A 27,960-nucleotide genomic window follows, 5' to 3' on the forward strand; every position below is an offset into this window, starting at 1 on the left:
CTGAAGCACTTCTTGCAGGTAAGTAGAAAAGTCTTTGCACAATGTTTCAGAAGTCTTTAGTGAAGAAGTAGAATCCATTTAGGGCCACAAGCTGTTAGGCTTGTGAAGAGTAGAAACAAATCTATAACAAGTTATGTTCTGTTAGACCTTACAGTACCTGTTGGTTGGAAGACAATGCAGCAGATTACTTCTGTTCCTGTGCAGCGCTGCAGATCCTGGTGTTCCTGGGCCTCAGTCGTGGGGACAAGAGGGAGGACTTCTGGGGACTCCTGCACTGCAATGGGACGGTTACCGCCGGCAATCTTCAATCTAGTGGCAATTCGGTGTTTCAGCTCCTCACATCTACCGCAAACAGCACCACCGCGGTACCTGAATGTTGAGACAGACTTTCCTGGCATCTGGGGTCCGGCACTCTGAGGTGACTCAGGCTCGGTCAGTCCTGCTTCCTAGGAGTCCGTAGGATCTTCCTGGAGCTCTTGGGAAGCTTAAAAGCAATGCACACAAACTGGTGTTCCTCGCCTTGGTATTTCGGTTCCAGCAGCAACTCTGTGGAATTTCAACCAGCTCCGAGAAGTATGTCCAGGTGGCTTACTTTGGAGTTGATTGGTCCCACCAACTCAAAGGGAGAAGTCGTCCTTGCAGGGGCTTCTCTGTCGATGCAAATTTGGAGTTTCAGCACAGCAGCAGGGCTTCACCGGCCAAACCAACGGTCCAGGAGTTGCAGCAGGAGTCCTCTTCAAGTTCTTCTTCGGATTCCTTCGTCCAGTGGTCGACTCAGCCTTCCAAGCCTAAAAGCCTTGCCTTTTTATGCATGTTTCTCCCATTCATTCCAGCCTGGCTGTCAATCACCCAGCAGGATGGCTGTCCTTGCCGGACAGCCAGCCGGCCAATCGCCTAGGAGTGCATTCCTGTCTTCTAGGAGACTAAGCACAGGGCGTTTCGGGTACCTCCCTCACTTCCTGCCCCCACCAGACACCAGGGAGCCAGAGGCAGGCTTCACTCGTGAATCCCGCCAAAGACAAAACGAACAAAGGTACCAAACTTGTTTTGATGTGCAGAGTAAATTTCAAGAAGGACATTTCCACAAAGAAATGGCAAAAAAAGAAGAGCGGAGTCATTTTGACAAAAATAGCACCCAAGGGTGCTTTACTGCAGCTGCCAAGGCGGCCTGCAGTAAAGGCACCATGGTAGTAAAAAGTAAACCACTGCAACCAACCATTCATCGAGGAAAGGGTAAAATAAAAATGTTACATGAGAAGCTAGAACTATGTAACCCCTCCAGCACCCTATTGTAAGATAGTGTGTGCTGGGTCTAGAAATTTAAGTGCAAGTAAAGTCAATTTCACTTTACTGCTCATGGAAACAGTAGTTATCCAAAAGAAAGGTAGCTTTTAAACCCATAGGGAAATCTGGATGACTTCCATGTAGCACTAGACTGAAGGTGCTGGGTGCTACAATGTCAAAAGATGCCTATGGAGTTTGTCAGACTCCAAAAACCAACAGAAACCGAGTAAAATCACATTAAAATGCACGAGAGAGTGGGGAAAAAGGGTCTCGCTCTCTACAGGTAAAAATGAAAAAGTCCTAGAGTCCAGCAAAAGAGCTGGGGGGTCTCTAAGGTAGAGAGGAATTAGCACATTTCTGAGAATTCTCCCTAACGGGGAAGAACCAATATTGACCCCTGCTCGACGGTCCATGCCTGTTGAACATTCAGAAGTGTCCCTGAAAAACCCAGTGAATTGACCGCTCTCTCCTGCGTTACCTCATTGCAGCCGTTGCTGTTCCGAATGCATCCTTCGAATTGGACCTTCTTCAACTTGTGATAAGTCGCCTTCTCCTGCAGTTTTAGCCTTCCAATTCCAACAGAAATCGTGCATGGTCTGGGAATGACTCTGGGTTCTCCTCTCATGTAAAATGTCCTAAGTATCTGTTGAATGTTTATGATACAAAGAATGACATAGGTTGTTTGACTATATGTCAGTATGCTTATGAAATACAAGAAGTAGGTGAGTCTGACCTAATTGCTTGGCTTCTCAGCCTACTTCCTCAGAATGGCTGCAGTGCTATTATAGAGTTGTCTAAATAAAGGCATGATGAATTTGGTCATGATGGAGCACATTTTTGCTTCATGTTCTCCTGAGGTCAAACAATATGTGGCTGATTTGAAGAAGTTGGATCCAAAGACCTTAACTATTGCTGCTTGCTGACCTGTGGGTGGGCCACAGGGTATCCCATAAGGACTAGGGTGCTTCTGGTAAGCATGAGGAGGAGCAGAAGCAGCAAAGAGAAAGAGGATGGTAGTACTGGAAAATCAGGTTCTCGTAAGGCCCACAATAAGCTTAAAAAGCCACATGTAAATCATGTCAAGGATAGTGGGACTCCCTGTCCTAAACAAGAATCTGGCTACAGTAAGCCTCCCTACGTACACAGATCCTCAGGGTCTTATATTAGCTGTGAAGGTAGTGATCATGTGAGGGTGGCCCAGATGTAAGGATAAGACTTTCAGATTCACTATGTGAAACTGACCATCCCGTATGATGAGCAAAGTATACTCTCAGGGTTGGCCGTCGCTTCAGATTCCTTACCCCGTGGTTTTGGAGCAGAAGTAACTCTAGTGTTCCCTTTCAACCTCAAGTTGCTGATGAATATGCAGCCATCCCTGACAATACCAGGTGCTATTTAAAGGATAGGGTACTGGTAGATGATACAGATACCACTGCTATCATGGATACTGGGGCTAGTCTAACTGTGGTTGGTTCCACTTTGTTAAACCAAGAGTCTCTGGCCAGAGCTCCTCCTAGGCCCACCAAGTTAGCCAAAGCCCCCACTCAAATATTACTTGTAATGCCTATCCAATCTCGCAGTAAATAACAGGGGTGGTTTGGATCAGTGTAAGTGGACAGAGGCAAATAGACTTCTGCTGGGAAATGATCTCAAATGCTTGGGTCTTGTGTGAGAGAAAGTACGAAGACCATTTGTACACAGTCTCAAGCAAAGAATGCAACCTTAGCTAAGCCAAAGGGGAAACCCAAGCTAAAAGAAAACCCAAGGTGAAGGAGTCAAAGATTCCATTGAAAGGGAAGAACTAGTCTACCCCCTAAAGTACCTGCAACTGCTGTTGACGTACCTGGCCCAGCCCAGCTTCTGAACCCGAGTAGGAGAGGTTTCCTGAGGTTCAGTCCTCTTGATCGCCCAGAACTGCAGGGTTTACTTGAAGAAGGAGAGCCGTCTAGGAAAGAGCTTAGTCAATGTCAGGAAGTCTCTCTGGAAGTCATAAGGAGACCGGCCTATTCCCAGTTGGATGGTGAGCCCGTCCTCCCCTCCCCCCCGGAATCATATGATCTGTTGGGAAGATAGGTTGCAGTATAGTGAACCCATTCAGCAGGCGACTAAAAGAGGTTGGTGGTGCCCCAGTATGCAGGACCCTTCCTTTTATAGTTGGCACAAGAAGTCACTCTTGCAGGTAATCTTGGAACAAAAAGTACCAAGGAGAGATTATGCTTGTTTTTCAACTGGTGTAAGATTGTGATCCATATAAAGAAGCACTGCCCCCACTTGCCAGTTGCCTGGCAAAAGTGGAGAAATTATGCACACTCCTTTTTGGTACTCCTACCTGTAGTGGGTGTACCATTTGAGATGGTGGGGATAGCTATTGTTGGTCCCTTTAGACAATCCTACATCCTCTGGCAGTAAGTTTAACTTGATTGTTGATTATGCTACCAGATATCCTGAAAACATCCCAGTAAGGATAGGGATTGCCAGGTCAGTTGCTAGAGTCCTGCTCTATATTTTTCCCAGAGTTGGCTTTCCTAAAAAGGTTGTCAGATAGAGGGAAGGCTATGTGGATTGAATGTGGGATTTCCTACCCACATGGACTGGTGGATAAACTCAACGGGACATTAAAACGCATGATTGAGGCTCTTTAAGAGCCCCAGAGAAGGAAGTGGGATCTTCTGTTACCATGTGTTTTATTTGCCTACAGACAGGTACCACAATAAGGGGTTGGCCTTAGCCACTGGAGACCCTTTCAGGGGTCCCTTAGCTCTTATGAAGAAAGGGTGGGAAGGCCAAATCATCAGGACCTTGGAGTTCTAGACAGTTAAGGTGAGATCAACTATTTAGTGGACTTGGGATGCCCTAAAGAGGCTCCGACGGTGATTCACATGAATAGACTGAAGAATTTCATCCATAGGCTTGAAATGGGGGCCCTGCTTTTGGCATCAGATACGGAAGAAGAGATGTTAGAGCCTCCCCCTGACCTTGTGATGGCTCCATTGACTGTGTCAAATTGTCCCCAAAGCTGGCGTTGTAACAACACGAAGAGGTCAAAACTTTGCTTCTCCAGCATGGGGTCTGGCATGGATTCACATGCTCATGAATATTCCCTGTCGTCAGGCTGGGAATCCTCGGTAAAGAAAAAACCAGTATCAGTTTCGTTTCTGATCTGTCTTTCGTAGTAATAACCAATCACTGGTCTCTGCGTCATACTGACCACAGCCAATGACTGCCCTCTACCTAAGCACCGCCTCTGGCAGCCATCTTCAGATTTTTACCGCACGTTCATGTGTTGGGATCCTCGTGCTATTGCTCTCGAGCGTTAGTGCTATTTTTTTCACGTTTTTTCACAAAAACTTCGTTTTATTCGGTCAAAAGAGCCTCAAGCTCCACCGACTATCCATCCGATCAACGGGGACCCGTGTCGGATTCGTCTGCGCCCCTCAAGGGTGAAGATTTCGTTGAGCTACGCTTTTGGAGGACTCCAGAAGTTTTCTCAGGCCCGGACATGGCCCAGGAGAAGGGAAGCTCGACGCCCGGAAAGCTGTTCAGGATCTGCCCTGGATGCCAGCTGCAGAACGTCTTTAAGGAGGACGAACACTCCTTTTGTCTCTACTGCTTACATGAGGACAAGACGCACGTGGAGAAGGACTGTGCGTTTTGCGGCAACATGTCGGAGCGGACCATGAAGGACCGCCATCAACGTCTCGCCAACTGGCTGGAAGGGAAGAGCCCGTCAGGCGAGAAGAAGAGGAAGAAATCCGAGCGGTCTTCTAAGACCTTTGAGGACGCCCCGGCGACGGGGGTCCAACACAAGGCCAAGCACCGCGAGTCCGCTGGCACCGGGAGCGCCGAACGGTCGGGCTCTACGGGCGCCAGGCAGGGCGCACCCTCCCCGGCACCTTCAGCCACGAGCCAACGCTCTGGGTCGGGTAAGAGGAAGGGCGAGCACCCGGCGAAGCTCCTGGAGAGGCCCCGGTCGAGCTCGAAGGCCCCATCGGAGGGGGAGCGAGGCAGTGTCCCCCCCTCAAGGATAAGGCGGTGAGCGCACCTAAGGTGGTGAAGGCCTTAATCCATCCGGCCAAGCCCTCTATCGATACTGTCGCGGCGGCCCTGGCTCAGCCTGTGGAGGCTACACCAGTGGTGGCGACCTCGGGGCTCAGAGTCTCCCTGCCACCTCGGAGGGAGTCCTCCTTTGTGCCCATCGATAGGACCCCCGTGAAATCCCCGGCGGGGAAGAAAAAGGGGGGCAGGGCGTCGTCGTAGATTCGGCCTCAACCTCGGAGGAGGAGCTGATTGAGGTCTTAAGCCACGGCCTTGGCGTGGAAGAAGACCGGCCCGTCGGGATGGATCCCGACGCAGGCGACGACGACATCGTCGAGGGTGCCGACGGGGCCCCTGATCGCCCGTCGGATTCCCCTCTGCCAGCGCCGCAAGACAACTCGGCGGCCATTTTGTTGGCTATACAGTCCTTATGTTCAGAGATAAGGACGAGACTACCGTTGCCGACGGAGGAACCTCTCCCGTCGGGGGATCCGGGACCTTCTGGTGTTCCCCCACCCAAGAAAAGAAGGATTCACCCTCCACCTCCTTTTCAGCCGTCGGGCCCCGTCCAGCCCTCCTCCCCGTCCACCCGAGGGGATGATACGGGGACTGACACGGCAGCGACGGGTACGGACGACGAGGTATACGACGAGGATCTACCGTCGTCACCTCCCACCAGGGCTTCTCCGCCCGACGAGATTGGATCGTTCCACTCCATGATCGCCAGGGCATCCGAGCTTTTCCAACTCTGCCCTGAGGAGAAGAAAAAGGAAGGATTCCTTTATCAACGGCGCGAGGCCAAGAGGAAGACTGTCCTCGCGGTGCCTCTACTGGACGACATTTGGGATGAGGGCCTCGCCCTCCTCAAGAACCCTTCCACGACGCCAGCTAGAAGAGACCGGTACGAGAAGAAGTACCGGGTCCCGGACGTGGCCCCCCTGTGCCTCCGGGCGCAGCCTACCCCGGACTCCGTCGTCTCCGCGGCGGCTAGGAAGAAAGCGGGGGGGGGTGCGGCCTCCACATCGACTTCCCCACCGGACGGCGAGGGAAAGAAATTGGACGCAGGGTCATCTCGTCTGCAGCGACGACGATTAAAGCGGCCAACGCCTTGGCTATCGTGGCCCGCTACGACAGGGAGCTATGGTACAAACTGGCTCCCCTGCTGGACTTCCTACCGGACGACAAGAGGGCGGATGCCCTAGAGATCCTACAGGAAGGTGAGGTGGCGTCAGACCACGCCATCACTATTGCGACGGACATCGCCGACACTGGGTTTCGCCAGTTGGGCAACGGCGTGTGCCTTAAGCGGCGTGGATGGCTCAAGGCTACGGACTTCCGTCAAGACGTACAGACCAGAGTCCTGGACATGCCGTTCGATGGGAACAACCTGTTTGGGAAAACAGTGGACGATTCCCTTCAGGCCATTAAAGCGGACACTGAGACGGCCCGGGCCCTTGGGGTTCTGCAGCAACGACGGACGCCCTTTCGGAGCAGCGGAGGCAAGGGCGCCTCCAAAGGTTCCGGCGGCGGTTTCTCCACCTACCGTCAAGAGGCCCGCTCGTCGTCTCAGGAGGCCTACAGAGGACGAGGCAAGTCTGGCGGACCCCGCCGTCGTCGCCAAGGAGGTCAAGGCGGCAAAGCCTCGTCGAAACAGGATTGAACCGGCCGTGGGGTCCGGCCCCCACCGAAGCACCCCGGTGGGAGGCCGGCTGGCGAGCTTAGTCAGCGTGTGGGAGTCCATCTCCACCGACCGTTGGGTGCTGGACGCCTTAGCCCGGGGCCACGCGCTCGAGTTTCAAAGAAGGTGCCCGCGCGTCCCCCCCGTGGCCAGGAAAGAGCTTCACGTCCCTCAGCTTCTCCTGGAGGTAAAGGCGATGCTCAGGAAGGGCGCCATCGAACTCGTCCCAAAGGGGCTTCGGGGCTCCGGAGTTTACTCGAGATACTTCCTCGTGAAGAAGAAGACGGGAGGATGGCCCCCATCCTAGACCTGCGACGTCTGAACAAGTTCATCAAGGCGCAGAAGTTCCGGATGGTCACACTCCAGCACGTCCTGGGTCAGCTGGAGAAAGGAGACTTCCTGTCGTCGTTGGATTTGGAGGATGCCTACTTCCATATTCCCATCCTAAAGGGGCACCGAAAATTCCTCAGGTTTGTGGTCCAAGGGCTTCACTACCAGTTCAAAGCCCTCCCCTTCGGACTACGATCGGCACCCAGGGTATTCACCAAGTGCCTTGCACCGGTGGCGGCGCAGCTGCGCCGCGAGGGGATCCACGTCTACCCCTACCTGGACGACTGGCTCATCCGAGCCAAGACGAAGGAGCTCGCCGTGGAGCACACGGCAAGGACCGTCCAACTTCTCACGGACCTGGGATTCTCCGTGAACTACGCCAAGTCCCACCTGGTACCCGCGCAAAACGCACTGTTTCTGGGAGCGAAGCTCGACACAGTGTCCCTTCTGGCCTCCCCGTCAGAGGAAAGGACCAGGTCCATCCTCGGCAAGGTACAGCGGATGTTGGTTTCCGACGCGGCCAAGGTGAGGTCCATCAAGTCCCTCCTCGGAATGATGTCTTCCTGCATCTACCTCATTCCCATGTGCAGGCTCCGGATGCGCCCGTTGCAGGAGTTCCTGGACGCGCGCTGGATCCAAATGACGGGCAGCTTCGAGGAGAGGATCACACTCGACGAGAGTTTCCGCCGAGCGGTCCGGTGGTGGGGCAACCGCGCGCATCTGACGGCGGGCATGGACTTCCAGACCCCAGACCACCAGGAGGCAGTGACCACGGATGCCTCCCTGGAAGGGTGGGGAGCGCACACCGAAAATCTGCACGCGAGAGGCCTTTGGCTCCCGACGGAGAAGTCCCTCCATATCAACGTCCTGGAGCTGCGTGCAGTGTTCTGGGCCCTCAGGTCCTTCCTTCCGTCCCTCAAGGGCAAGGTGGTGAGGATCTTCACCGACAACACCACCACCATGTTTTACATCAGGAAACAGGGCGGAACCAGGTCCCCAGCGCTGTCCAAGGAGGCGCAGGACCTGTGGCATTGGGCCGTCGCCCAAAGGATGTTTCTGGTGCCGTTTCATCTGGCAGGGATAAAAAACACCATTGCCGACTCACTCAGCAGGGAGCTGCGCTCGTGCCACGAGTGGGAACTACGGCAGGATCTAGTGGATCGCCTCTTCCGACGGTGGGGCACACCCCAGATCGACCTGTTCGCGACGGCGACAAACTCCAAGTGCCGGAGGTTCGCCAGCAGGTTTCCCCAGGCGAGGAGCATGGGCGATGCTTTCTCGTTCCCCTGGGAGGGCCTGTTCCTCTACGCGTTCCCTCCTTTGCCACTGCTAATCCGGCTCGTCAACCAGCTCAAGAGGTCACGGTGCAGGATGATCCTCGTCGCACCTGCGTGGCCGAGGCAGATATGGTTCCCGGACCTTCTGGACTTGTCAGCGTCCCCCCCAATCAAGCTGCCGGTGGACGCGGATCTACTCTCCAGGGAAGGAGGCGCCATCCTCCACCACGACCCGAAATCGCTGAACTTGCAGGCCTGGCTCCTGCAGCGCTAGAGTTTGGAGGATACGACATACCGGCCGACTGCAGAGAGGTTCTTGCAAAGGCCAGGGCGTCCTCGACTCTTAAATGCTACGGACACAAATGGAAGAGGTTCTCTGTCTGGTGCCACGCACAGAAGATTAACCCTCTACGGATTACGGCTCCCCAGGTACTACCGTACCTGCTGACGCTGGCCAAAGCTGGACTGGCACACGCGTCCATCAAGATTCGTCTTGCTGCGATCTCCCGATACACCAGAACCACGGGCCGGACGTCCTTGTGGTCTCATCGTCTGGTGAAAGAGTTCATGAAGGGACTGTTCAGATCGTTCCCGCCGGTGAAGGCTCCGGCCCCGGCGTGGGAGCTCAACGTGGTGCTGACCAAGCTCATGGGACCTCCGTTCGAGCCTCTGCACTCGGCCCCGTTGAAGTTTCTGTCGTGGAAAACAGCGTTTCTTGTGGCCATCACCTCCGCACGACGGGTGGGAGAGATCCAGGCCCTTTCATGCAAGGCCCCGTACTTGACTTTTCACGACACGAGGGTAGTGCTCAGGACGCACCCCTCCTTCATGCCCAAGGTACCGTCGGACTTCCATCTCAACGAACCCTTGGTGTTGCCTGTGTTCTTCCCGTCGCCTTTGTCGCCGGCTGAGAGGACTTTGCACTCGCTGGATGTGGCTAGAGCGCTGAAGTTCTACGTGGACCGCACAAAGTGTTTTCGGAAGACGTCAACTCTTTGTGAACTTTGGACCTGTCAATCAGGGGAAGGCTCTCTTGAAGGCTTCCATTTCCAGATGGCTCTCCGGCTGTATCATGTACTGTCATCGGTTGGCAGACCGACCGCTGCCTGGCTGTCCGAGAGCCCATTCCACCAGAGCGATCGCAGCTACCACGGCGTTCCTTTCTGGTGTGCCCCTGCTGGACATATGCAGGGCTGCTACGTGGAGGTCGACGCACACCTTCACGAAATGCTACTGCGTCGATCGGGATTCCAGGGAGGCGTCCAGGGTCGGCCAAGCAGTGCTGCGCAACCTGTTCGCCTGAGGTGAGCCTGGTGAGGAGGTAAGATGCTTAATGTTGAGTTTGATGTACTGCTTAATGTTGAGCCTTTGCCACCTCCCGTGGTTGTGCATGTGTGTACTGCTATGTATTCTTTATTCATGAGCATGTGAATCCATGCCAGACCCCATGCTGGAGAAGGAACAAGTTACTTACCTGTAACTGTTGTTCTCCAGCATGGGTCTGGCATGGATTCACATGCGAACCCTCCCGCCTACCCCTCTGCGGCTCTTCACTTGGTCATACTGCCACTTCACGTGCTTCCAAATCTGAAGATGGCTGCCAGAGGCGGTGCTTAGGTAGAGGGTAGTCATTGGCTGTGGTCAGTATGACGCAGAGACCAGTGATTGGTTATTACTACGAAAGACAGATCAGAAACGAAACTGATACTGGTTTTTTCTTTACCGAGGATTCCCAGCCTGACGACGGGGAATATTCATGAGCATGTGAATCCATGCCAGACCCATGCTGGAGAACAACAGTTACAGGTAAGTAACTTGTTCCTTATGCAGTTTGCCTCCTTGTTTTCACTGACCCTAGGACTGACGCCTGGGTATCAGCATGACTTGATACTGGAGATGGTGTTCTTATCAAGTCTAGAAGTTGCAAGATGTTGATTAACTCCAACACAGGTATGTCATTTCACCAAAATGCCTGGGGTAGCGGAAGTTACATCACACGACCCTTGACCTCTGATGACAGTGTTAGGATAGTTTTCCTAAAGTCCCACTTTAGTAAGCTATCCCAGTGGCTTGTAGATCCCCAACTCTTAGTATCAGTCAGTACTACTCTGGAACCTTGGTAGAGTGGCAGAGCAGTCGGGCTTATCATTGGAGGAAGATGTGAGCTGTAGTTAGGTACACTGAACCTAGTTAGTAAGACACATCAAAGAAACACACTATATTTTAATATAAATGTATGTGTATTATATTTACACAAAGATCACTTTTAAATATTTAGCGCCATAAACCAAAACACATAAGCATACTTTTAGATACTTTTCAAAGGCCACTGCTTAGATGGTAGTTGCTGCACGGTTACAATTGTTAGTTTGACAGGTCTACTGTATTATCGGTAATAACGCGCATTAACAAAGTATAACAGTAATTGAAATAGGTTAGCAAAACCATACAAGTTAGTGATTTTGGAAGGAAAACAGTTGTTTAGTGTAATACTAGCAGAGCTTAAGGTTCTCGAGGCAGTTTCTTCACACAGCAAGGCTTTTAATGTCCAAAACGCAACCCTAGCTAAAAGGCAGTGAAGAGAGGCTTAGTCTTTTAAAGCAGCAGAACAACAAACTCCTGTGGATATTTTCTACTTTCTAGGATCAAAGATGCAAGAAGATGCAACCAACGCTGGAGACTGTTGGGGAGATGTATCATTTTTATGCTTCATCCCCTCTCCTAGTGAGGTCCCCAGCACATTTTGCTGAACTTCTGGACCTTTTTCTTTAATCATGAATGGGTGGAACCTTTTTTCCACTCATTCATTCTTATGGGCTCTCTCTTTTGGAACTCTATTCCTTGTATTCTACCTATCCTATGGAGTCCATTTTCCTTCATAACTCTTAAAGGCATCTATATTAAACTATTGCAGTGCACAGCTCCTTATGGGGCAGTGTTTGCTGGGGACCATTAGGGTCCTCCTTTGAGATTATTTTTCTATATCTTAGAGTAACTACAGTTCTTAAGGATACTTGGTATCCCTCCTAAAACGTTAGTCTGAGAGATGGGCACACACCACCTTATGTGGAGTGCCAAAGCGATACAGTTAATGGCTGGTGCCAGTGGTTTATTTTTCCTACCAATGTGCGTTTTTACCGAAGGCTGAATTCTCAGCTGCAGGATTCCACTCATGGGTGCCCATTTTGTCAAAATGGCCCCGGTCTTCTTTTTTCGCCATTTCTTGTTGGAAAGGTCCTTCTTGAGATTTACTCTGCGTGCCAAACAAGGATTCACTGGTGAAGCCGGCCTCTGGCTCCAGCGTGTCTGGTAGGGCAGGAAGCAAGGGAGGTTCCAAATAACTCCCTGTGCTTAGTTTCCTTGGTTACAGGAATGTACCCAAAGGTGATTGGCCGGCTGGCTGTCCTTGCAGGACAGCCACCCTGCTGTGAGAGTGACAGCTAGGCTGTGAATGAATGGGAAAAAATTGCATAAAAGGCGAGGTCTTTTGCAAGGAAGGCGGAGTTGACCACTGGAAGAAAGGAACCGAAGAAGAAACTGGAAGAGAAGCTTGCTGCGCCCTCCTGGACCGTTGATTTGCCCGGTGAAGCCCTGCCGCAGTGCTGAAACTGTATTTCTAATTTATTAGAGCATCCCAGAAAGGACGACTTCCCCCCTTGGGTTGGTAGGACCAATCGATCCCAAGATAAATTTGCCTGGAACCCCTCTCTCAGCTAGCTGTACTTCTTTGCTGCCGCAGGAACCGAGTACCAGGGGACAGGAACACCAGGACAAGTGCATCGCCTTTAAACCGGACCCAAGCTCCAGGAAGATCCTCCGGACACTTCCTCAAAGCAGTACTAACCAAGCCAGAGCCACCTCAAGAGTGCTGGACCCTAGATGCAAGGAAAGTCCCCAAGGTGTAAAAGAATCGCAGTGGTGCTATTTGCGAGTAGCTGAAACCGTGAAGTGGCGCTTATCTGGAGTGTGCCCATTGCTGCAGCTGACCTTCAAATAGTGGTGCAGGAGTCCCCAGACGTCCTCCCTCTTGTCCCCACGACTGAGGCCCAGGAACAACAGGATCTGCAGGACTTCAACAGGAACAGAAGCCAGCTGGAACCTTTTGTTCAGACTCAAGGTACTGTGTAACTAGGGGTACTTACCTCTTGTTGTGCATAGCTTGCTTGCTCTCACTGGAGACGTGCATTTGCTGCCCTTTGCAGAGTTGCTTGCATCTTTGCTTCTCACAAGCCTCCCACCTTGTGGCCCAAAGGTGATTTCTTTTTACAACACTCTTTAACATTGTGCAAGACTTTTGCCAACCTTCAAGAAGTACCTCAACTCCCCTAGACTTTGCTCAATTGACATTGGCTGACTCTTCTTACCCTCTGACTTTGTTGATCTGTCCCTCCAAAAGTCATACATACTTTACTTGTATAGCTGGGAAAGGGTTAACCTATATTTCATTGGGGGATTGAAAAGTACTTACCTGTTTGAAAAATGTGTTAATGTCCACAGTGTCCTAGCAATTGAAGTCACCTGAGAGTGTGGGAAGTGTATGTGTGCCATCCCAAAAGGGTATCTACTTAATTAACTGAACTGAAGCAGTGTATTTTTTAAGTATATTATTGTTGCCAATTGCCCCTTCTAAAGAAGGCTTATTTAAAAACTAGCGGTTAATTGAATAAATAATTATTTAATCAGGAAACCTTGAGTATAAGTGTTATTTGAATACCTGTCACTGTGAATCTGTTACACCGCTACAGCTCACATTTACCCCTCTTGAGATGAGCCTGGCTGCTCAGTCACTCTACCAACTTGTGCAGTACAGGCCTATTCCAAAGGTTGGGTTACCTAATGCCAAGAGGACAAAGCTGGTATAGTCTCCCACAGGGTTACTACATACAATCTTGCCTAACACCGGCCAAGCTGGCGCTTGCGGCCTGGTTCCTGACCAGCTGGAGCTTCAACATGCTCAATTTTCAGATGTCAACTGAGACATCATTCAGCAGGCCAGGAGGCCCTCGACTCGGTCCCAGAATAAACGTAAATGGCCTAGGTTCTGCCATTGAGCTCATGACCAGGGTCTGCATCCTGTGACCTGTCCTCTGGATGACATACTGGCTTTTTCAGTACACCTGGGTCGTTCTGGAGTTCAGGTAGATACTTGCTGCACTTATTTGGCAGCCATTAGGGGCTTAAAATAATTCCCCTGTGCATGTGTTTTCTGTGGCCAACCCAGTGTTTAAGGCCCACTTTAAGGGGTTGTCTAGGCTTTTTCTGCTGGTGCATAGGCTCCACCCGTTCTGGGACCTCAATGTGGTTCTTGCAGCTTTGCAGCGCAAGTCTTTAGAGCCGATGGCCTCTGTGGACATCTGGTTGGTGACACTAAAGCCAGTTGTACTGGTGGCTCAGGTTAGTGAGCTGCAGGCATTGTCCTTGTGCAAGCCCTTCACCATGTTTCACAATGGCAAGGTCATCTTACGCACTCACCCGCATTTGTTACCCAAGGTGATCTCTCCTTTTATCTGAATCAGGGGATCTGCCTGCCGCTGTTCTTCCCAAAACCGCAGATGGAGGCAGAGAGGGCCCTGCATTCCTTGGACCTCAGGAGAGTCCTCATGTTTTATCTCTCAGACGAAATCCTTCAGGAAATCTGGGGCATTGTTGTGACTTTTTGGGGCTCCTCCCCCGGCTCTGTCTTTCAAGGCTTCCATCGCCCATTGGATCGTTCAGGCAATTTTTGAGGTGTACACAGCCATGGGCAGACCTGTTCTTTAGGGGATTCATGCCAATGCGGTCAGAGCCAAGGCCACGGGCGTCGCTTTTCAGGGACATGCTTCTTGGGATATCATTAGCAGGATGGCTACTTGGGCCACTCTGTCGGCCTTCTGTAAGCACTACTCACTGGACACCAGCTCCTGGCGCCATGCAGAGTTTGGTCAGGCAGTTCTGAAGAAACTTTTTGCTTTGTCCTAGATATGAGGCAGCTCCTCACAGCTCCACCCTATGTTCTTGTTCGGTGGAATCTCCCACAAGGATGGAGGATAGGGGACGGGACGTATGAGTAATTAATGTTGCTCACTGTAGTGACTAGAGTACTCGTAGTCCCCTTTCCTCCATACGTTCCACCCGCCTTCTCCCGCTAGTATGCCAATGGCTGATATGTAATAAGCATAGCCTGGTATCTAAACGTCCAATGTGTTCAAAAGGGACTGAGGTGATGCGCCGGAGGGTGGGGCCCTCAGCGGGGCGTTCCCACGCCCGAGGCAACGGCCATGTGCGCTAGACTAACTTCAAAGGGGAAGCTACATTTTTCGCTGCCAAAGGTTCCCGTACTGTCTGGATGTTGGGCGACTCCCACAAGGATGGAGGGAGTACTCTTGTCACTACAGTGAGTAACTTTAATTTCTGATATGGCATTGTTTGCCAAGTTGTTGAGAGGCTCATGGTTGGTTTGGTTTTGATACTTCAATGTTCAAAGGAATGCTACATGGGAACCTGGATAGAATGAAACGGTTTGGGGGAGGGAAAGGTGTTTTTCATTGGGGGAGGTGGTGAGAGGGTTGACAGTGCAGGAGTTTGTTTTGCTGCAAGCAGTACATTGTGGTCCCAGTAATGGGTGGACAATTATTACAATTTCATGTTTGCTCAACTTCCATTCAGGGACCCTCCTCCGCAAACAAAGTTGTACCATTACACCATATCGAGTGTGCTGCTCACTTTAATATTCCCATCTCTGTGATCTAATAAGAAACAAAAGCTCTGACCCTTAGACTTTGTATTTCAGACGCTTCAAGGATGAGCAAATCGATATTCTTGTGGCCACAGATGTTGCTGCCCGAGGGCTTGATATCCATGGAGTCAAAACGGTGAGACCGTAATAATATGTTTAACACTTACTACTAAATACTTGGTAAACAATTGTTTTCTCCTTTCTTTTGTTTTCCTTATTTTTGTTGCTCTTAGCTATCGATTCACTGGTTATGTTATCCCCTTTTATTCGCAATGTATGATATTGTTAAGGACAAAGACTTGCTTGAACCTCGCATGTAATCAGGCTCCCATGAGTCGCACCCTATTTTATCTGTCTGGACAGGAACTGAGCCATGGTATTGGAATGTAATCGGGCTACATTGTTTGCTGACAGTGGTGGCTGGTTAATATTTTAGTTGGAGGGGCGTAAATATTTCACACAATTGTACGCAAGGCCCTGAGCATAGGGAGAAATCCCTCAAACAGCCATAGTGGAATCTGGTGGTAAGGGGGCTTTGGCCCCTCAACACTTTGATTTAAAATGGGTTAAATTGGTATTTTTTTACGACACATTCAATGGAAAATTGGATGAAGTGCTATGCAATTTACAATGAAATTTGTTGGACAGCACATACAAAATTCTATAGATGTCAGGTCATCAAAGGTCTGCCTGTGATCATTTTTACAATGCATTTTCATGGAAATCTTCATTTTTGGGAGACCATCCACTTGTTGCTACTCTTTTATCTTGTCCTAATTATTTCCAAGATCGATCTATCTAGGTTTCATTAGCGATGCAATGCCTCTGTTGGTGCCTCATTTATTGACCCCCAAAGGAGGGGGCTACCACCCTGGTGCACTAAAGCATCCCTGCATCAGTACCCTGACTGATGTTTAAACCCTGCACACCCCCAATAAATCCAACGTAATAAATATGGAGCAGCAACAGAGTCTGCTTTTATTTCTTTACAGCTGTATAGAAATGGACACGGAACCCGCAGATTGTCCCTTCAGACGAAAATTGATCTTGGGCATAGATTTCTCAGGGTTTTTAATCAGGTTTTCACAGTAAGGATCCTGATAAAACAGTGATCCATTTGGTCATTTACATTATAACAATACGCTTCCTAGCGGAATATCCTTCGATATTGCGAGGCATGGCTGAACACTACTGTCAGGGAATATTACTAAAGTCCACCTATGGTAGGACTGTAGAATACTCGCTCTTAGATGTACATGGCTCCAACTCTTAGGTTTGACCTCAACTACCCAAAAGGTTTGATAGCTAGGATCGAGCAGCCAGGCTTGATCTACGAGGGAGAAGGGCTGTAGTAGGGTACAAAGACCTTTAAGCACACTTAGTCACTTGCAGACTGTAGTTACAATAAAAAGTGGTTATTATATATACCAGGACAATGTTAACATCGCTACAGTTCAGGTAAATAAAAATAGTTCACACAGATGGATATGTATAGTAGATATTTTCTGTTCCAATACTCTGTTTTATACTAGACCTTTGGATGAGAAACTGATAAGTATCAAGAGAAGCAATAAGTTAGAAAATCATTAATCAACCAACATTTACTAAACAACAATACTGTTAAATTGGATAACTTTGTGTTGGCATAAACTTCAGAAGTCCAACCCTATCTGGGGAATGAGAGTCTCAAAAGTCAGATGGAGGCACTGGAGAGTTGTGGGGGGGCCGCGCAGTGGCCTCTGGGCAGCAGAACAAAGGAAGGCAGATGCTGGCATAGTTGTCAAATATCAGAAGAAGCATTTTCGTAACAAATAATGGAATTAGATTGAAAGTTTTCAAGGGGACAAAATAGGTCTCCTGAAGGATTTTTGCCTCGGACTGATGTTCTTAGGCCTGGGAGAACACAGATGGGTCATCCACCCCAACGTGATTTCGGGACGCTCAAAAGGAGTGAACAGCAACACAACTGCCCTGGTAAGTACCCAGGAGTCAGGCAGTACCTTCTATGATGAACAACAACTATGTCACCAGCAGGTTGGCAGCCATGAAGTGAGGAAGCAGCACCTCAGAGCTCCTGTGAGATCCTTCATATAAATTAGCAAATCGGGTCCGATTTTCAACAAAACCACATGAGAAGGTGTCGGAAGGCGAGGTGAACACCTGGGTGAAAAACTGCAGCGGTGTAAGGTGGGAAACCAACACATGGCGGTCCGAAACAGAGCCGTGTGGAAGAAACACTTAGATGGCGGCTCACTGAGGAGGCGCAACAAGTGCACACGCGACCATGAGAGGAAGCCACGCAGACAGTGGGGCAGAAGGGTGAGACTGCAGGATCCCACAAGACCGAGGCAAGCTGCAGCACCACAGCGGAGCCAGCGAATGCTGGGTTGCCAGGGACGCTACTGACACGAATCGGAATAACTAGGAGTGAAGGCAGTGATACGGAGCGGTGAGGCAGATGGCGACAGTATGGGCAGCGCTGCTGGAAGGCGGGCAAGCCCAGATAAGGAGAGCGAGAGCTGGAGGACGGGTCAGGGGGAGAGAGCAACAACACAGCGCAGAGACATCCGCCCACACCCCTGCCCCTTGTCTCATATTGCGGCACGAGGGAGGCAAAAACATACAAGAGTTCACGGGCGCTGCCCGCCAACACAACCAACCTGCTGGGGGAACCCTGCGACACACTCCACACAACATACATCTGCAAAACAGTGGGAGCCGCCGACATCAGGCGATGAGCTGAGCGCAAGGGAGACCATAAGCCTCAGAAACTGGGGAGCAAAGCGAATGGAGCACAGAGGGAGAAAGGGGCAAGTACGCGCCTCTTGACAGGCACAAGGCCCTAAGAGAGACGGGCTGCAAAGGACCATCCCCGGCCACCTAACGCTCTTGCAGATCTGTAGCAGGAGAAACGAGCAGCACACACAGTGCGAGCTAAGCGGGCACAGCCCGAGAAGGGGGGGGCGCGAATAGATCAGTGGGTCCACGGGTGCAACACGCCATCAGGACTGACCCGCTGGGAGGCCCAGCGACACACCCCACCCAACATAAAGCCACGGAAGCAGAGAGGGCCCGCAGCCATCCGGAGTAGAGCGGCGCACGTGGAAGAACACAAGCCACCGAAACAGCACAATGAAGCAGGTGAAGTAGGGAAAGAGAAAGCGACAATCGAGGGATCCAGGAGTGGCACACAACCCCTCAGAGAGCCAAAGCTGGGAAAAGATAATCTCCTGCAATCTGAGGCTTGCACCAGACCCATGGCAGAGTAAACAAGTTGCATACATACATACATGCATGCAGAAGCAGAGACGGCTCGCAGCCATCCTAAGACGGGCTGCGCACGTGGGAGAACACAAGCCCCTGATATAGCCAACAAAGTGAGCAGAGCTTGGAGAGGGGAAGCGGCAGGCAAGAGATTTGTGCGGTACAGGAGCCCTGGTAGAAACAGTGCTGGGAAGTTCCCAACCATCTAACGCTCCCAGCAGACCCATGGCAGTGCAAACAAACTACACATAAGGGGAGCGAGCCGGAAGGGCAACCTGAACTGCACAACCACCACACGGCGCAAACAGCAGCACAGGCACGAGCACCACTAAAAGTACCCCCGCTGCACTCAGGAGAAATGGCGAAGGAGGAACCAGGGCTCAAGCAGTCCAGGCGGCAAAAACTACAGCACTGCATGGCTACAAAGTCCATGCAGGGTGTGAAAGCGGAGCGGTACGAAGCAAGTGGCTCCCCGTGCTTCTCCCGAACCCACACCCCTGGGAACAAAGAGAACTGACGCGGCAAAAGAAACTTGGACCAGGGGTGCAAAGGTTAGATCCAATGGGAGAAGAGGAGGCGGGGGAGGGCATAGCCTAATACGCAAAACTAAGCAGCAACCCACCCACACAAGGGGGAAGGACACTGAAGGCCCAGAAACAAGAGCAGCGCCTTCCCAAGCCGGGGCAACTGGGCCCTACCACGCAAGCCCTCCACTCAAGAACGGGCAGGAACACACGGGGACGAATAAGAACTGTAAAGTCAGGACATGCCAGAGAAACAACGTGGGGGCCAAGGGTAAGCAAACCAGTATTAAATCGTATGCTTGCAAGAATGATACTAGCCAGCACAGGTGAATGGCAGCACGAGCACGGCAGGAACGGAACACCAAACAGGGCAACAAGAAAATGATCGCATCCTCGAGGCAATCGCATCGCTGAAGACATCACTGGAACATAAACTAGACGCGGTAATAGTGGATGTGGGTCTACTGAGACATGTGCGGGCCCTGGTGCACTGAGTGAGCACGGCTTAGCAGCAAGTGCAGAATCACACCAAAATATCACTACCACCCAATCCAAGATGAGACGTGCTTGGTCGAATACAAACTCTGGAGTACAGAGTGGAGGACGCAGAAGGAAGAGCGCAAAGGAATATACGTATTGTCGGACTTCCGGGGGGTGAGGAAGGCAAGGACCCCACAAACTATGTGAAGAACTTACTATTGCACGAAGTGGGCGCTGGGGTGCTGGAACCCACAGAGCTTTGACTAGGAAACCCCCCTCCCGCAGCCCCCTCCCAGACTCCCCCATCTCCCCCCCCCCCCCCCAAGACCCATGATAGCCAAAATCATGAACTTTAAAGACTGGGAAAAGATATTAACATTCTCAAGGGAAGGAGGCGTGATCACCAGAAACCCCTCCAAGATAGCAATTTACCCAGAGTACACAATATTGGTTCCAAGACAAAGAGCAAGATTTGGCCCAACAAAAGAACACCTCAGGAACGCAAACCTCAGATAGGTTATTATAGCCTGCCAAACTAAAAGTGCAACGCAACGGCAGGACCCATATCTTCAAAACCACGGAAGGTGGTCACGAGTGGATGGACCAGCAAGAGACCACCCCAACTAGATAGAAACGCCAGAATTGAGTGGAATGATAGAAACGCTCCACCGTAGCATGCTGGGAGCAGGGACTGGAAGGCCAAAAAAAATGCAACAGGCACCAAATATGAAACATGAGACCATAAGCAATATATCCCAGGAGACGGGGGAGAATCGCCTTTAGGGTGCCCTATGGATGCCACGACACAGAACCCCACGGAACCAAAGAAGTTTGAGGTGCCAGGCTCGGAACAGGGACTGTGAAAGGGAAGCGGCGGAGCCCGAGCAGGGGGAGGGTGGCTGGGCGTTTTTTTTAACAGTTAGTTGGTGGAAAGGTGGCACAAGAATGGGAGACTCTATTAGTCACAAAGAACAGCAAGTGAGCACACGAAGCAAAAGGATAAAAGCACAGAGGTAGACCACTATCGCCACAAACCAGAAGGGCAAAAGAACCGAGCGAACGCCCACTCAGAGCAGGGCTGTAGAGGAAGTAGGAGAGGGCAAGGGAAACATGAAGCAATCCCGCAGGGGAAGGGGAGGGGAGGCACGCTCGAAAAAACAAAATGGGCCCATGGGAAAAGAAGGGTCCCAGCAAGAGCCGCTGGAATGTGCCCTGATTTCATCAAAATAGCCACCTGGAATGTACGAGGGCTGAAAAATTGCGTCCAAAGATTAAGAGAATATGCCTGGTTGAATAGATACAAAGTGAAGGTACAATGCTGCAGGAAACCCACTTGACCGAACCAAAACAAGCCAAAATAGCAAAAAAGTGGGGAGAACAAATGTACGGCTCAACCTATTGCAATTATGCCAGAGGCGTAGTAACGTGGATAGCCCCCAACGTCCCTTTCCAGCTGATCACGCAAGAGCAGGACAAGGAGGGCAGGCTGGTCATGGTGCACGGAATGTTAGAAAACAGGGAAGTGTTTGGTGAACACATAAGCCCCAAATCACAACGCAACTAAGTTCTACTTAAGAGAGGTGGCTTGTATCTGGGCAGGAGATTTCAACTTCATACTCAACCCGAAGTTGGACAGGTCGGACAACAAACACATAAAGCCAGCACCGCCGGTGAAAGCCCTACAGGTAATCCTAAATTAGTTGCAGCTAGAAGATGTTTGCAGGAAAATGCATGAGGAAACCACGGGATACTTGTGCTGCACTGCCCCACTTGGAACCCACACACGTATAGATTACCTTTTCACCAGCTCCGAAACCCTGGGGGAATTCACTAGCATACACTTTGGCACAAGGACACTCACAGACCACACCCCAATACTGGCGACATGGGTATACACCCATAGGAAGGCCCAATTAAGAGCAGAGGCACTACTGGAGGGCGAATTCCAAGAACACATACAAAAGACAATAGAAGATTACTATCACCACAACACAGGCACTGTCGGTAAGTCTGGGACCCTGTGGGACGCCCTCAAGGTGGTATTCAAGGGGACAGCGAGTGGGAAGACTGGGGGGGGGCATAAAGGGAGTATCCAGGCAGAACTGGTAAAAGTACAGGGAGAAATAGAAAGGGCAGAAAGACTGGCGGGCGTAACGGGGGAAGAACCAGCTGAATTAGTACCACTAAGGATATAGTGTAATACCATTTGGGAGAAGCTAGGGAAATTGGACTATGGGAAGTATGTGCAAAAACTGCACGCAGAGGGTGATAAGCCGGGCAGACTCCTTGCTTGGTTAATAAATCGGCACACAATAAAATAACCAATTAATGCTCTAAAAAATGAAACTGGGAAGTGGTGAGGGCCCAGGACGACATCAACCAGGTATCCTCACAATTCTATGAGAAACTGTACTCTCAGAACCAAGAGGTAGACTCCTCAGACAGACGCCATGTTCCAAATAGAACTACCAAAATTAACTGACGAACAGGCGGAGATACTCGAGGCCCCGCTAACAGTAGAAGAATTGGAAGCTGTGATAGATTGTCTCCCGACAGCTGGGGACCCGATGGGCTGCCCGCTGAGTTTTACAAAAAAATACAAGCAGATCCTGGCACCTAAACTGCTGGTAGTCTTCGAAAAGGCGCATACACAGGGTCAATTACCAGACAGCATGACAGAATCATTAATAATACCAGTCCTGAAGCCGGGGAAGTCACCCTTAGAATGCGGTTCATACAGACCAATTGCCATGATCAATCAGGACTGCAAAACCTTGACGGCAACCCAGGCGAATAGGCTAAAACGGGTCATACACAGGTTGGTACACAAGGACCAGACGGGTTACGTCCCGGGGCGAAACACCTCATCGAACCTGCGAAGGCTCCACCACATGGTAGACTAGACTAACCCAAGATGGGAGGAGTATGTAGTCTCATCGCTCGATGCAGTCAAAGCCTTCAACTATGTGAACTGGATATTGCATGTACTTAAAGGGATGGTCTAGTAAAACATTTTAGCCGGAGGAGCCTGAGAAACTTGGAAAGAAAAACCGCAGCGTTTTCCAACACAATAACGTTGTATTTATGTTTGCGGTCGCTTCAAAAGCGACCGCAAACATAAATACAACGTTTTTAAAGCTGCGGTTTTATTTCTAAGTTTTCCGGGCTCCTCCAGCCCGGAAAACTTAGAAAAAAAACCGCAGCTAGTGCTTATTTAAAAAAAAAAAAAAAATAGCTCTTACTGAGATTCAGCTGCAGCTTTCCTGCTCTGGTCTCCGGTCCCCGTCCTCCGCCTACAGCACTAATGAAGGGAAAGCCACCCAGAGGTAGCTTTTGTTTCCTACAGCTGGCTGGCTTTTCCTTCATTAGTGCCGCAAAAGCAAAAGCCAGCACAGGAGGGCCTCCATTTCACAAAATGGATGCGCCCATGTGCTTGCTTTTGAGAATTTTGAGCTTGAATAGCTCCAAATTTTACATAGGAAGTTTTAAAACGGAGAATGCTAGTGTTTTTTTTTTTATGTTGCCTATCTATTTTTTAAATAAAAATGTTTACTAGACCATCCCTTTAAGCACTTCGGAATAGGGGGAGGGCTTCCTGCAGTGGGATCAAGCTACTATACATAGACCCCAGGGTGAGGGTGAGAACGGGCAGACACATTTCAGCAGCATGGAAATTACACAGGGGCACAAAGCGGGGCTGCCCGCTGTCGCCAATGCTCTACATACTGGCCTTGGAACCACTAGCGGTCTTCCTAAGAGCGGAGTATAGCGAGGGATGAATAGAAATAGTCACTAATCTAGTCTCGCACTACACAGACACCATGCTCCTATATGTTGCAAATCCACAAAATAACCTACCAGACCTGCTAGAGGTAATGGGAGCATATGCCGGATTGTCGGGTATAACCATTAATAAAGAGAAGTCCTTCCTGTACCCCCTAGCAAGACTCGGAAGTTAGCATAGCCCAACTGCCTGATTTGGGTCTCACATGGGCACCACATACCTTCTGTTATTTGGGGCTAGAAATACACCACGACCCCACAGAGACACAGAAGGCCAACACGCAAGGAGCGTTAGATAAAATTGTGAAGTCCATGACTTTTTGGTAAACCCTACCACTAGGAATGATGGGAAGAGCAGCCCTGCTGAAAATGATGGTGCTACCCCGCCTCCTATAATACTTCACCAACATTCCCGGGACATTCTTCAAACAAACAGTGTTAGCACATTTCTGAGAATTCTCCCTATTTCCTCTCTACCTTAAAGACCCCCAGCACTTTTGCTGGACTCTAGGACTTGTAATTTTTTACCTGGAGTGAGTGAGGCCGTTTTATCCACTCGTGTATTTTTATGTGAATTGAACTCTTTTTCTTTTGGTTTTTGGAGTCTGACAAACTCCATAGGCATCTTTTTACATTGTGACACGCATCACCTTCAGTGCAGTGGCACAGGAAAGTCTTTCAGATTTCCCAAAGGTTTAAATGCCCTCTCTTGGATAAACTACGGTTTCCAAGAGCAGTAAAGTGAAATTGACTTTACTTAAATTTGTAACTTTCTAGACCCAGCACGCACTATCTTAGAATAGGGTGCTAGAGGGGTTACTTAGTATCCCCTTTGTCTAGTTTCTCATGTAAAATGTTTATTTTACCCTTTCTACAATTATTGGCTGGTGGCAGTGGTTTACTTTTGACTACTGTGATGTGGTTTTACCGCGGGCTGCGTTCGCAGCTGCAGTAAAGCACCCTTGGGTGCCATTTTTGTCAAAATCGCCCCGGTCTTCTTTTTTCTCCATTTCTCTATGGGAAGGTCCTTGTTGAAATTTACTCTGCGTGCCAAACCAGGTGTGGTACCTGCCTCTGGCTCCAGGGTGTCTGGCGGGGCAGGAAGTGAGGGAGGGGTGTCATGATCTCTGCTTCCAAAAGGTCAGGCTTTTCCCAACTCCCTTGGAAGCAGATCCATAACCCAGGTTCCGAGTGCCAACAAGTCCCAATTGGGACCTTTTGGACCCAGTCCTGGCGCCAGTGGCACCAGGCTCATAAATATGCCCAGTCCCAGCGCTGGAAGCGCCGGGCTCATAATGCTTGGGTGGACTTACCTGCAGCAGACCATGCTGCTTACTTGCCTGCCAGTTGAGCCTCTGATCCTCTTCTGTTTGGAACTACTTTTCCTGTTGGGTGGGGCAGGAGCCACTCCCTAGATTCAGAACACTGGAACTCTTCTGGAAAGCAGGAACTCTTTTCTTACCTAGGCGTGGCTGTGGAAGGAGACACCTAAGCACTACAGGAGGCTATTTAAACCACACCCGATGGATGAATCTTGCTTTGCGTTATTCTGCATCCTCTGCAGCAGAACGCTCATCGTGTCTTCTGAATCTGATCCTGGGCCTAAGGAAAAAGGCTTACCATCCTGAATCCAGTCTTCAGCAACACCTATAAAGACAAGAAAGAACAGGTTAGCATTACGGTCTTCAGTGACAGCTCTTCACTTACCTGGTCCATCGGCTGTCACCAACGCCTCGCGCTGCATTCCGGCATCTGAAAGACAAAGGCTTACCTACTCTTCGTGCGCTCCGGAGGTCTTCACACTGCATTCCGGCATCTGAAAGACAAAAGCTTACCAACTCTTTGCACGCTCCGGAGGCCTTCGGCGCTGCATCCCGCATCTGAAAGACAAAACAAGGTGCGTTTAAAGACATTGGGGAACTTTAATACTCACGTGCCATTACTCCTTTCCACATCTAACCCAGTGGGTATTCCGGCACCCTGCAGCCGCTCCGAACTTGTACCTGCAAAATAAAAAGACAGTTAGAGCGCATCGTGAAGCAGGCAACAAGCGCTTACTTACGTGCTTCCAGGCGCTTCTATTCATCACACGGGCTCCATCTTCAACTCACTTCAGCCCGTCATCCGCCATCGCCTGAACCCTGCAAAACAAGAAACATCATTACTAAAGACTTTAAAGACATTAGAATTACTCGAAACTTACCGTTCGTGCAGTAAACGACGGACAGCAGTCCTCTGAAGTCAAGAGGCCTGCTCCCCTTATCCAGTGAAGAAACTGGTTACAGCACCCTGACCCGAGGCAGATGGAGAGCACGGCGTTCACTTACCTAAGGTGAGAGCGTTAACCTTTGGGGTTCTACAGGAGAAGAGAAAGGGAAGAAGAGAGAGACATTCAATAACCCAGTTCCTTAATCCCATATTTTCTATCTGCAGACATCTTACCCTTCGAGTCAGACATACAGTGCACAGAGGTCCAGCCCAAAGAGCCAGCCGTGTGTTACACATCACCTTTGAAGATACGGTATACGCCCAGTCAAGACCGGCGCCTCTACGGGAATCAGGTGAGCGTTACAGGGGCCAGAAAAATTCCCTGTGCATAATCCCCTTAGTTACAGGAGTGAATGCACCCAAAGGTAATTGGCCGGGTGGCTGTCCGGCAAGGACAGCCACCCTGCTGTTGGACTGACAGCTAGGCTGGAATGAATGGGAGAAACCTGCATAAAAAGTGAGGCTTTTTTGCTTGGAAGGCAGTCTACCACTGGACGAAGGAATTCGAAGAAGAACTTGGAAGAGACACCTGCTGCAACTCCTGGACAGTTGGTTTGCCCGGTGAAGCCCTGCTGCTGTGCTGAAATTCCGAATTTGCCTCGACTAGAGAAGCCCTTCTCCCTAGAAGTCGTCCTCTCGTCCCTAGACTAGAGGACAACTTCTCCCCTTGAGTTGGTGGGACCAGTCAATTTCAATGTGAACTTGTCTGGACATCCCCTCAGAGCTGGCTGTACTTCCTTCCTTGCTGCTGCAGGAACCGAAGTGCCAGGGAGAGGAACACCAGATTCAGAATGCATCACTTTTAAGCTGGCCAAGAGCTCCAGCAAGATCCTCCGGACTCCCAGGAAGCAGGACTGACCGAGTCTGAGCCACCTCAACAGAGTGCTGGACCCCAGATGCAAGGAAAGCCCATCTCCATAGCCAGGAACCGCGGTGGTGCTATTTGCGGTAGACACGAGGAGCTGAAACACAGAAGTGCCACTTGTTTGAAGATTGCCGGTTAGTGTCGGTGACCGCCCCATTGCAGTGCAGGAGTCCCCAGAAGTCCTCCCTCTTGTCCCCACGACTAAGGCCCAGGAACACCAGGATCTGCAGAGCTGCACAGGAACAAGTCATCTGCTGCATTTTCTTCTCACTAAAGGTACTGTAAAGTCTAAGAGAATGTACCTCTTGTTGTAGATTTGTTTCTATGCCTCACAAGCCTAACAGCTTGTGGCCCTAGATTGATTCTTCTTTTTCATCAAAGACTTCTAAAAACATTGTGCAAAGACTTTTCTTACTTACCTGCAAGAAGAGCTTCAGCCACATAGACTTTTGCCCATTGACTTTGGCTTAGCCTGTTTCACTGAAAGACTCTTCTCTCCTCTGACATTGGGGAGGTTTGAAAAGTATTTGCCTGCTTAAGAATATTTGTGATCTCTTGTTTGTTATAATAACCTTTTCTCTGACACTCATCTCGGTACTATTCTAAATGCTAACAGTAATATATCAATGTCGACAGTGTCCTAAATTATTGAAGTCACATGAGGGTGTAGGAAGTTCCTGTGTCATCCCCAATGCGTGTTTGCTGATTTTAGAAACTGAGTGTGTATTTTGAAGGTATTTGTGTGTTATGACTATATTGCCCCCTACTAAAACAGGCTTATTCAAATGACTGGTAAATAAATACATTGTTTTATCAAGAAACCTTGAGTGTAAGCATTTGTTTGAACACTTGTGATTGTGTTGTGAATCATTGTGTAACCACTCTACAGCTCACATTGACCCCTCTTGAGAAGAGCCTGGCTGCTCTACCACACTACCAACATGTTTAGTTCAGACTTAAACCAAAGTTTGGGTCCTATTGTCAGGAGGCCAAGGTTGTTGTAGTACACCCTAAGGGTACTACCCCAAATCTTTACTTAACAGAGCTAAATGTGGTACTCGCAAAGCTCCCCCCCCCCCTTTGAACACATGCACAAATCCAGCCTTAAACACCTAACATATAAAATGGCTTTTCTGGTAGCCATCACCTCCATAAGAAGAGTCGGTGAACTACAAGCTTTGTCAGTGCAAGGCCCTGTGTTTGTTATCACAGACAGGTTGGTAATAAGAACACACCCTAGGGTTTCACCTAAGTTCATATCAAAGTTCCATGTCAACCAGTCCATTGAACTACCTGCTTTCTTTAAAAAGCCTTCAAGGTCAGCTGAAAAAAACCTCCATTCAGTGGATGCAAGGAGTGCGGTTCTTTACACTGGAAACAAAACCGCTATTAAAAACAGACCAACTGTCTGTCTCCATAGTACCTGGCAGGGAAGGTGATCACGTTTGAAAAACGCC

At 50.0% G+C, this 27,960-nt stretch overlaps 1 protein-coding gene across 1 annotated transcript in view; it reads left to right on the top strand.

The window, feature by feature from the left end:
* DDX27 (DEAD-box helicase 27) overlaps positions 1-27,960 on the top strand; it is a 1,027,557-nt gene that overhangs the window by 748,698 nt on the left and 250,899 nt on the right. The window contains exon 13 of the mRNA XM_069651193.1: positions 15,374-15,455. Coding sequence (XP_069507294.1) covers positions 15,374-15,455 — 82 coding nt within the window. The remainder of the gene's footprint in view (positions 1-15,373; positions 15,456-27,960) is intronic.

This window comes from Ambystoma mexicanum, chromosome 3p, assembly GCF_040938575.1.
Source record: "Ambystoma mexicanum isolate Mex_15411 chromosome 3p, UKY_AmexF1_1, whole genome shotgun sequence".
NCBI classification, from domain to species: Eukaryota; Metazoa; Chordata; class Amphibia; order Caudata; family Ambystomatidae; genus Ambystoma; species Ambystoma mexicanum.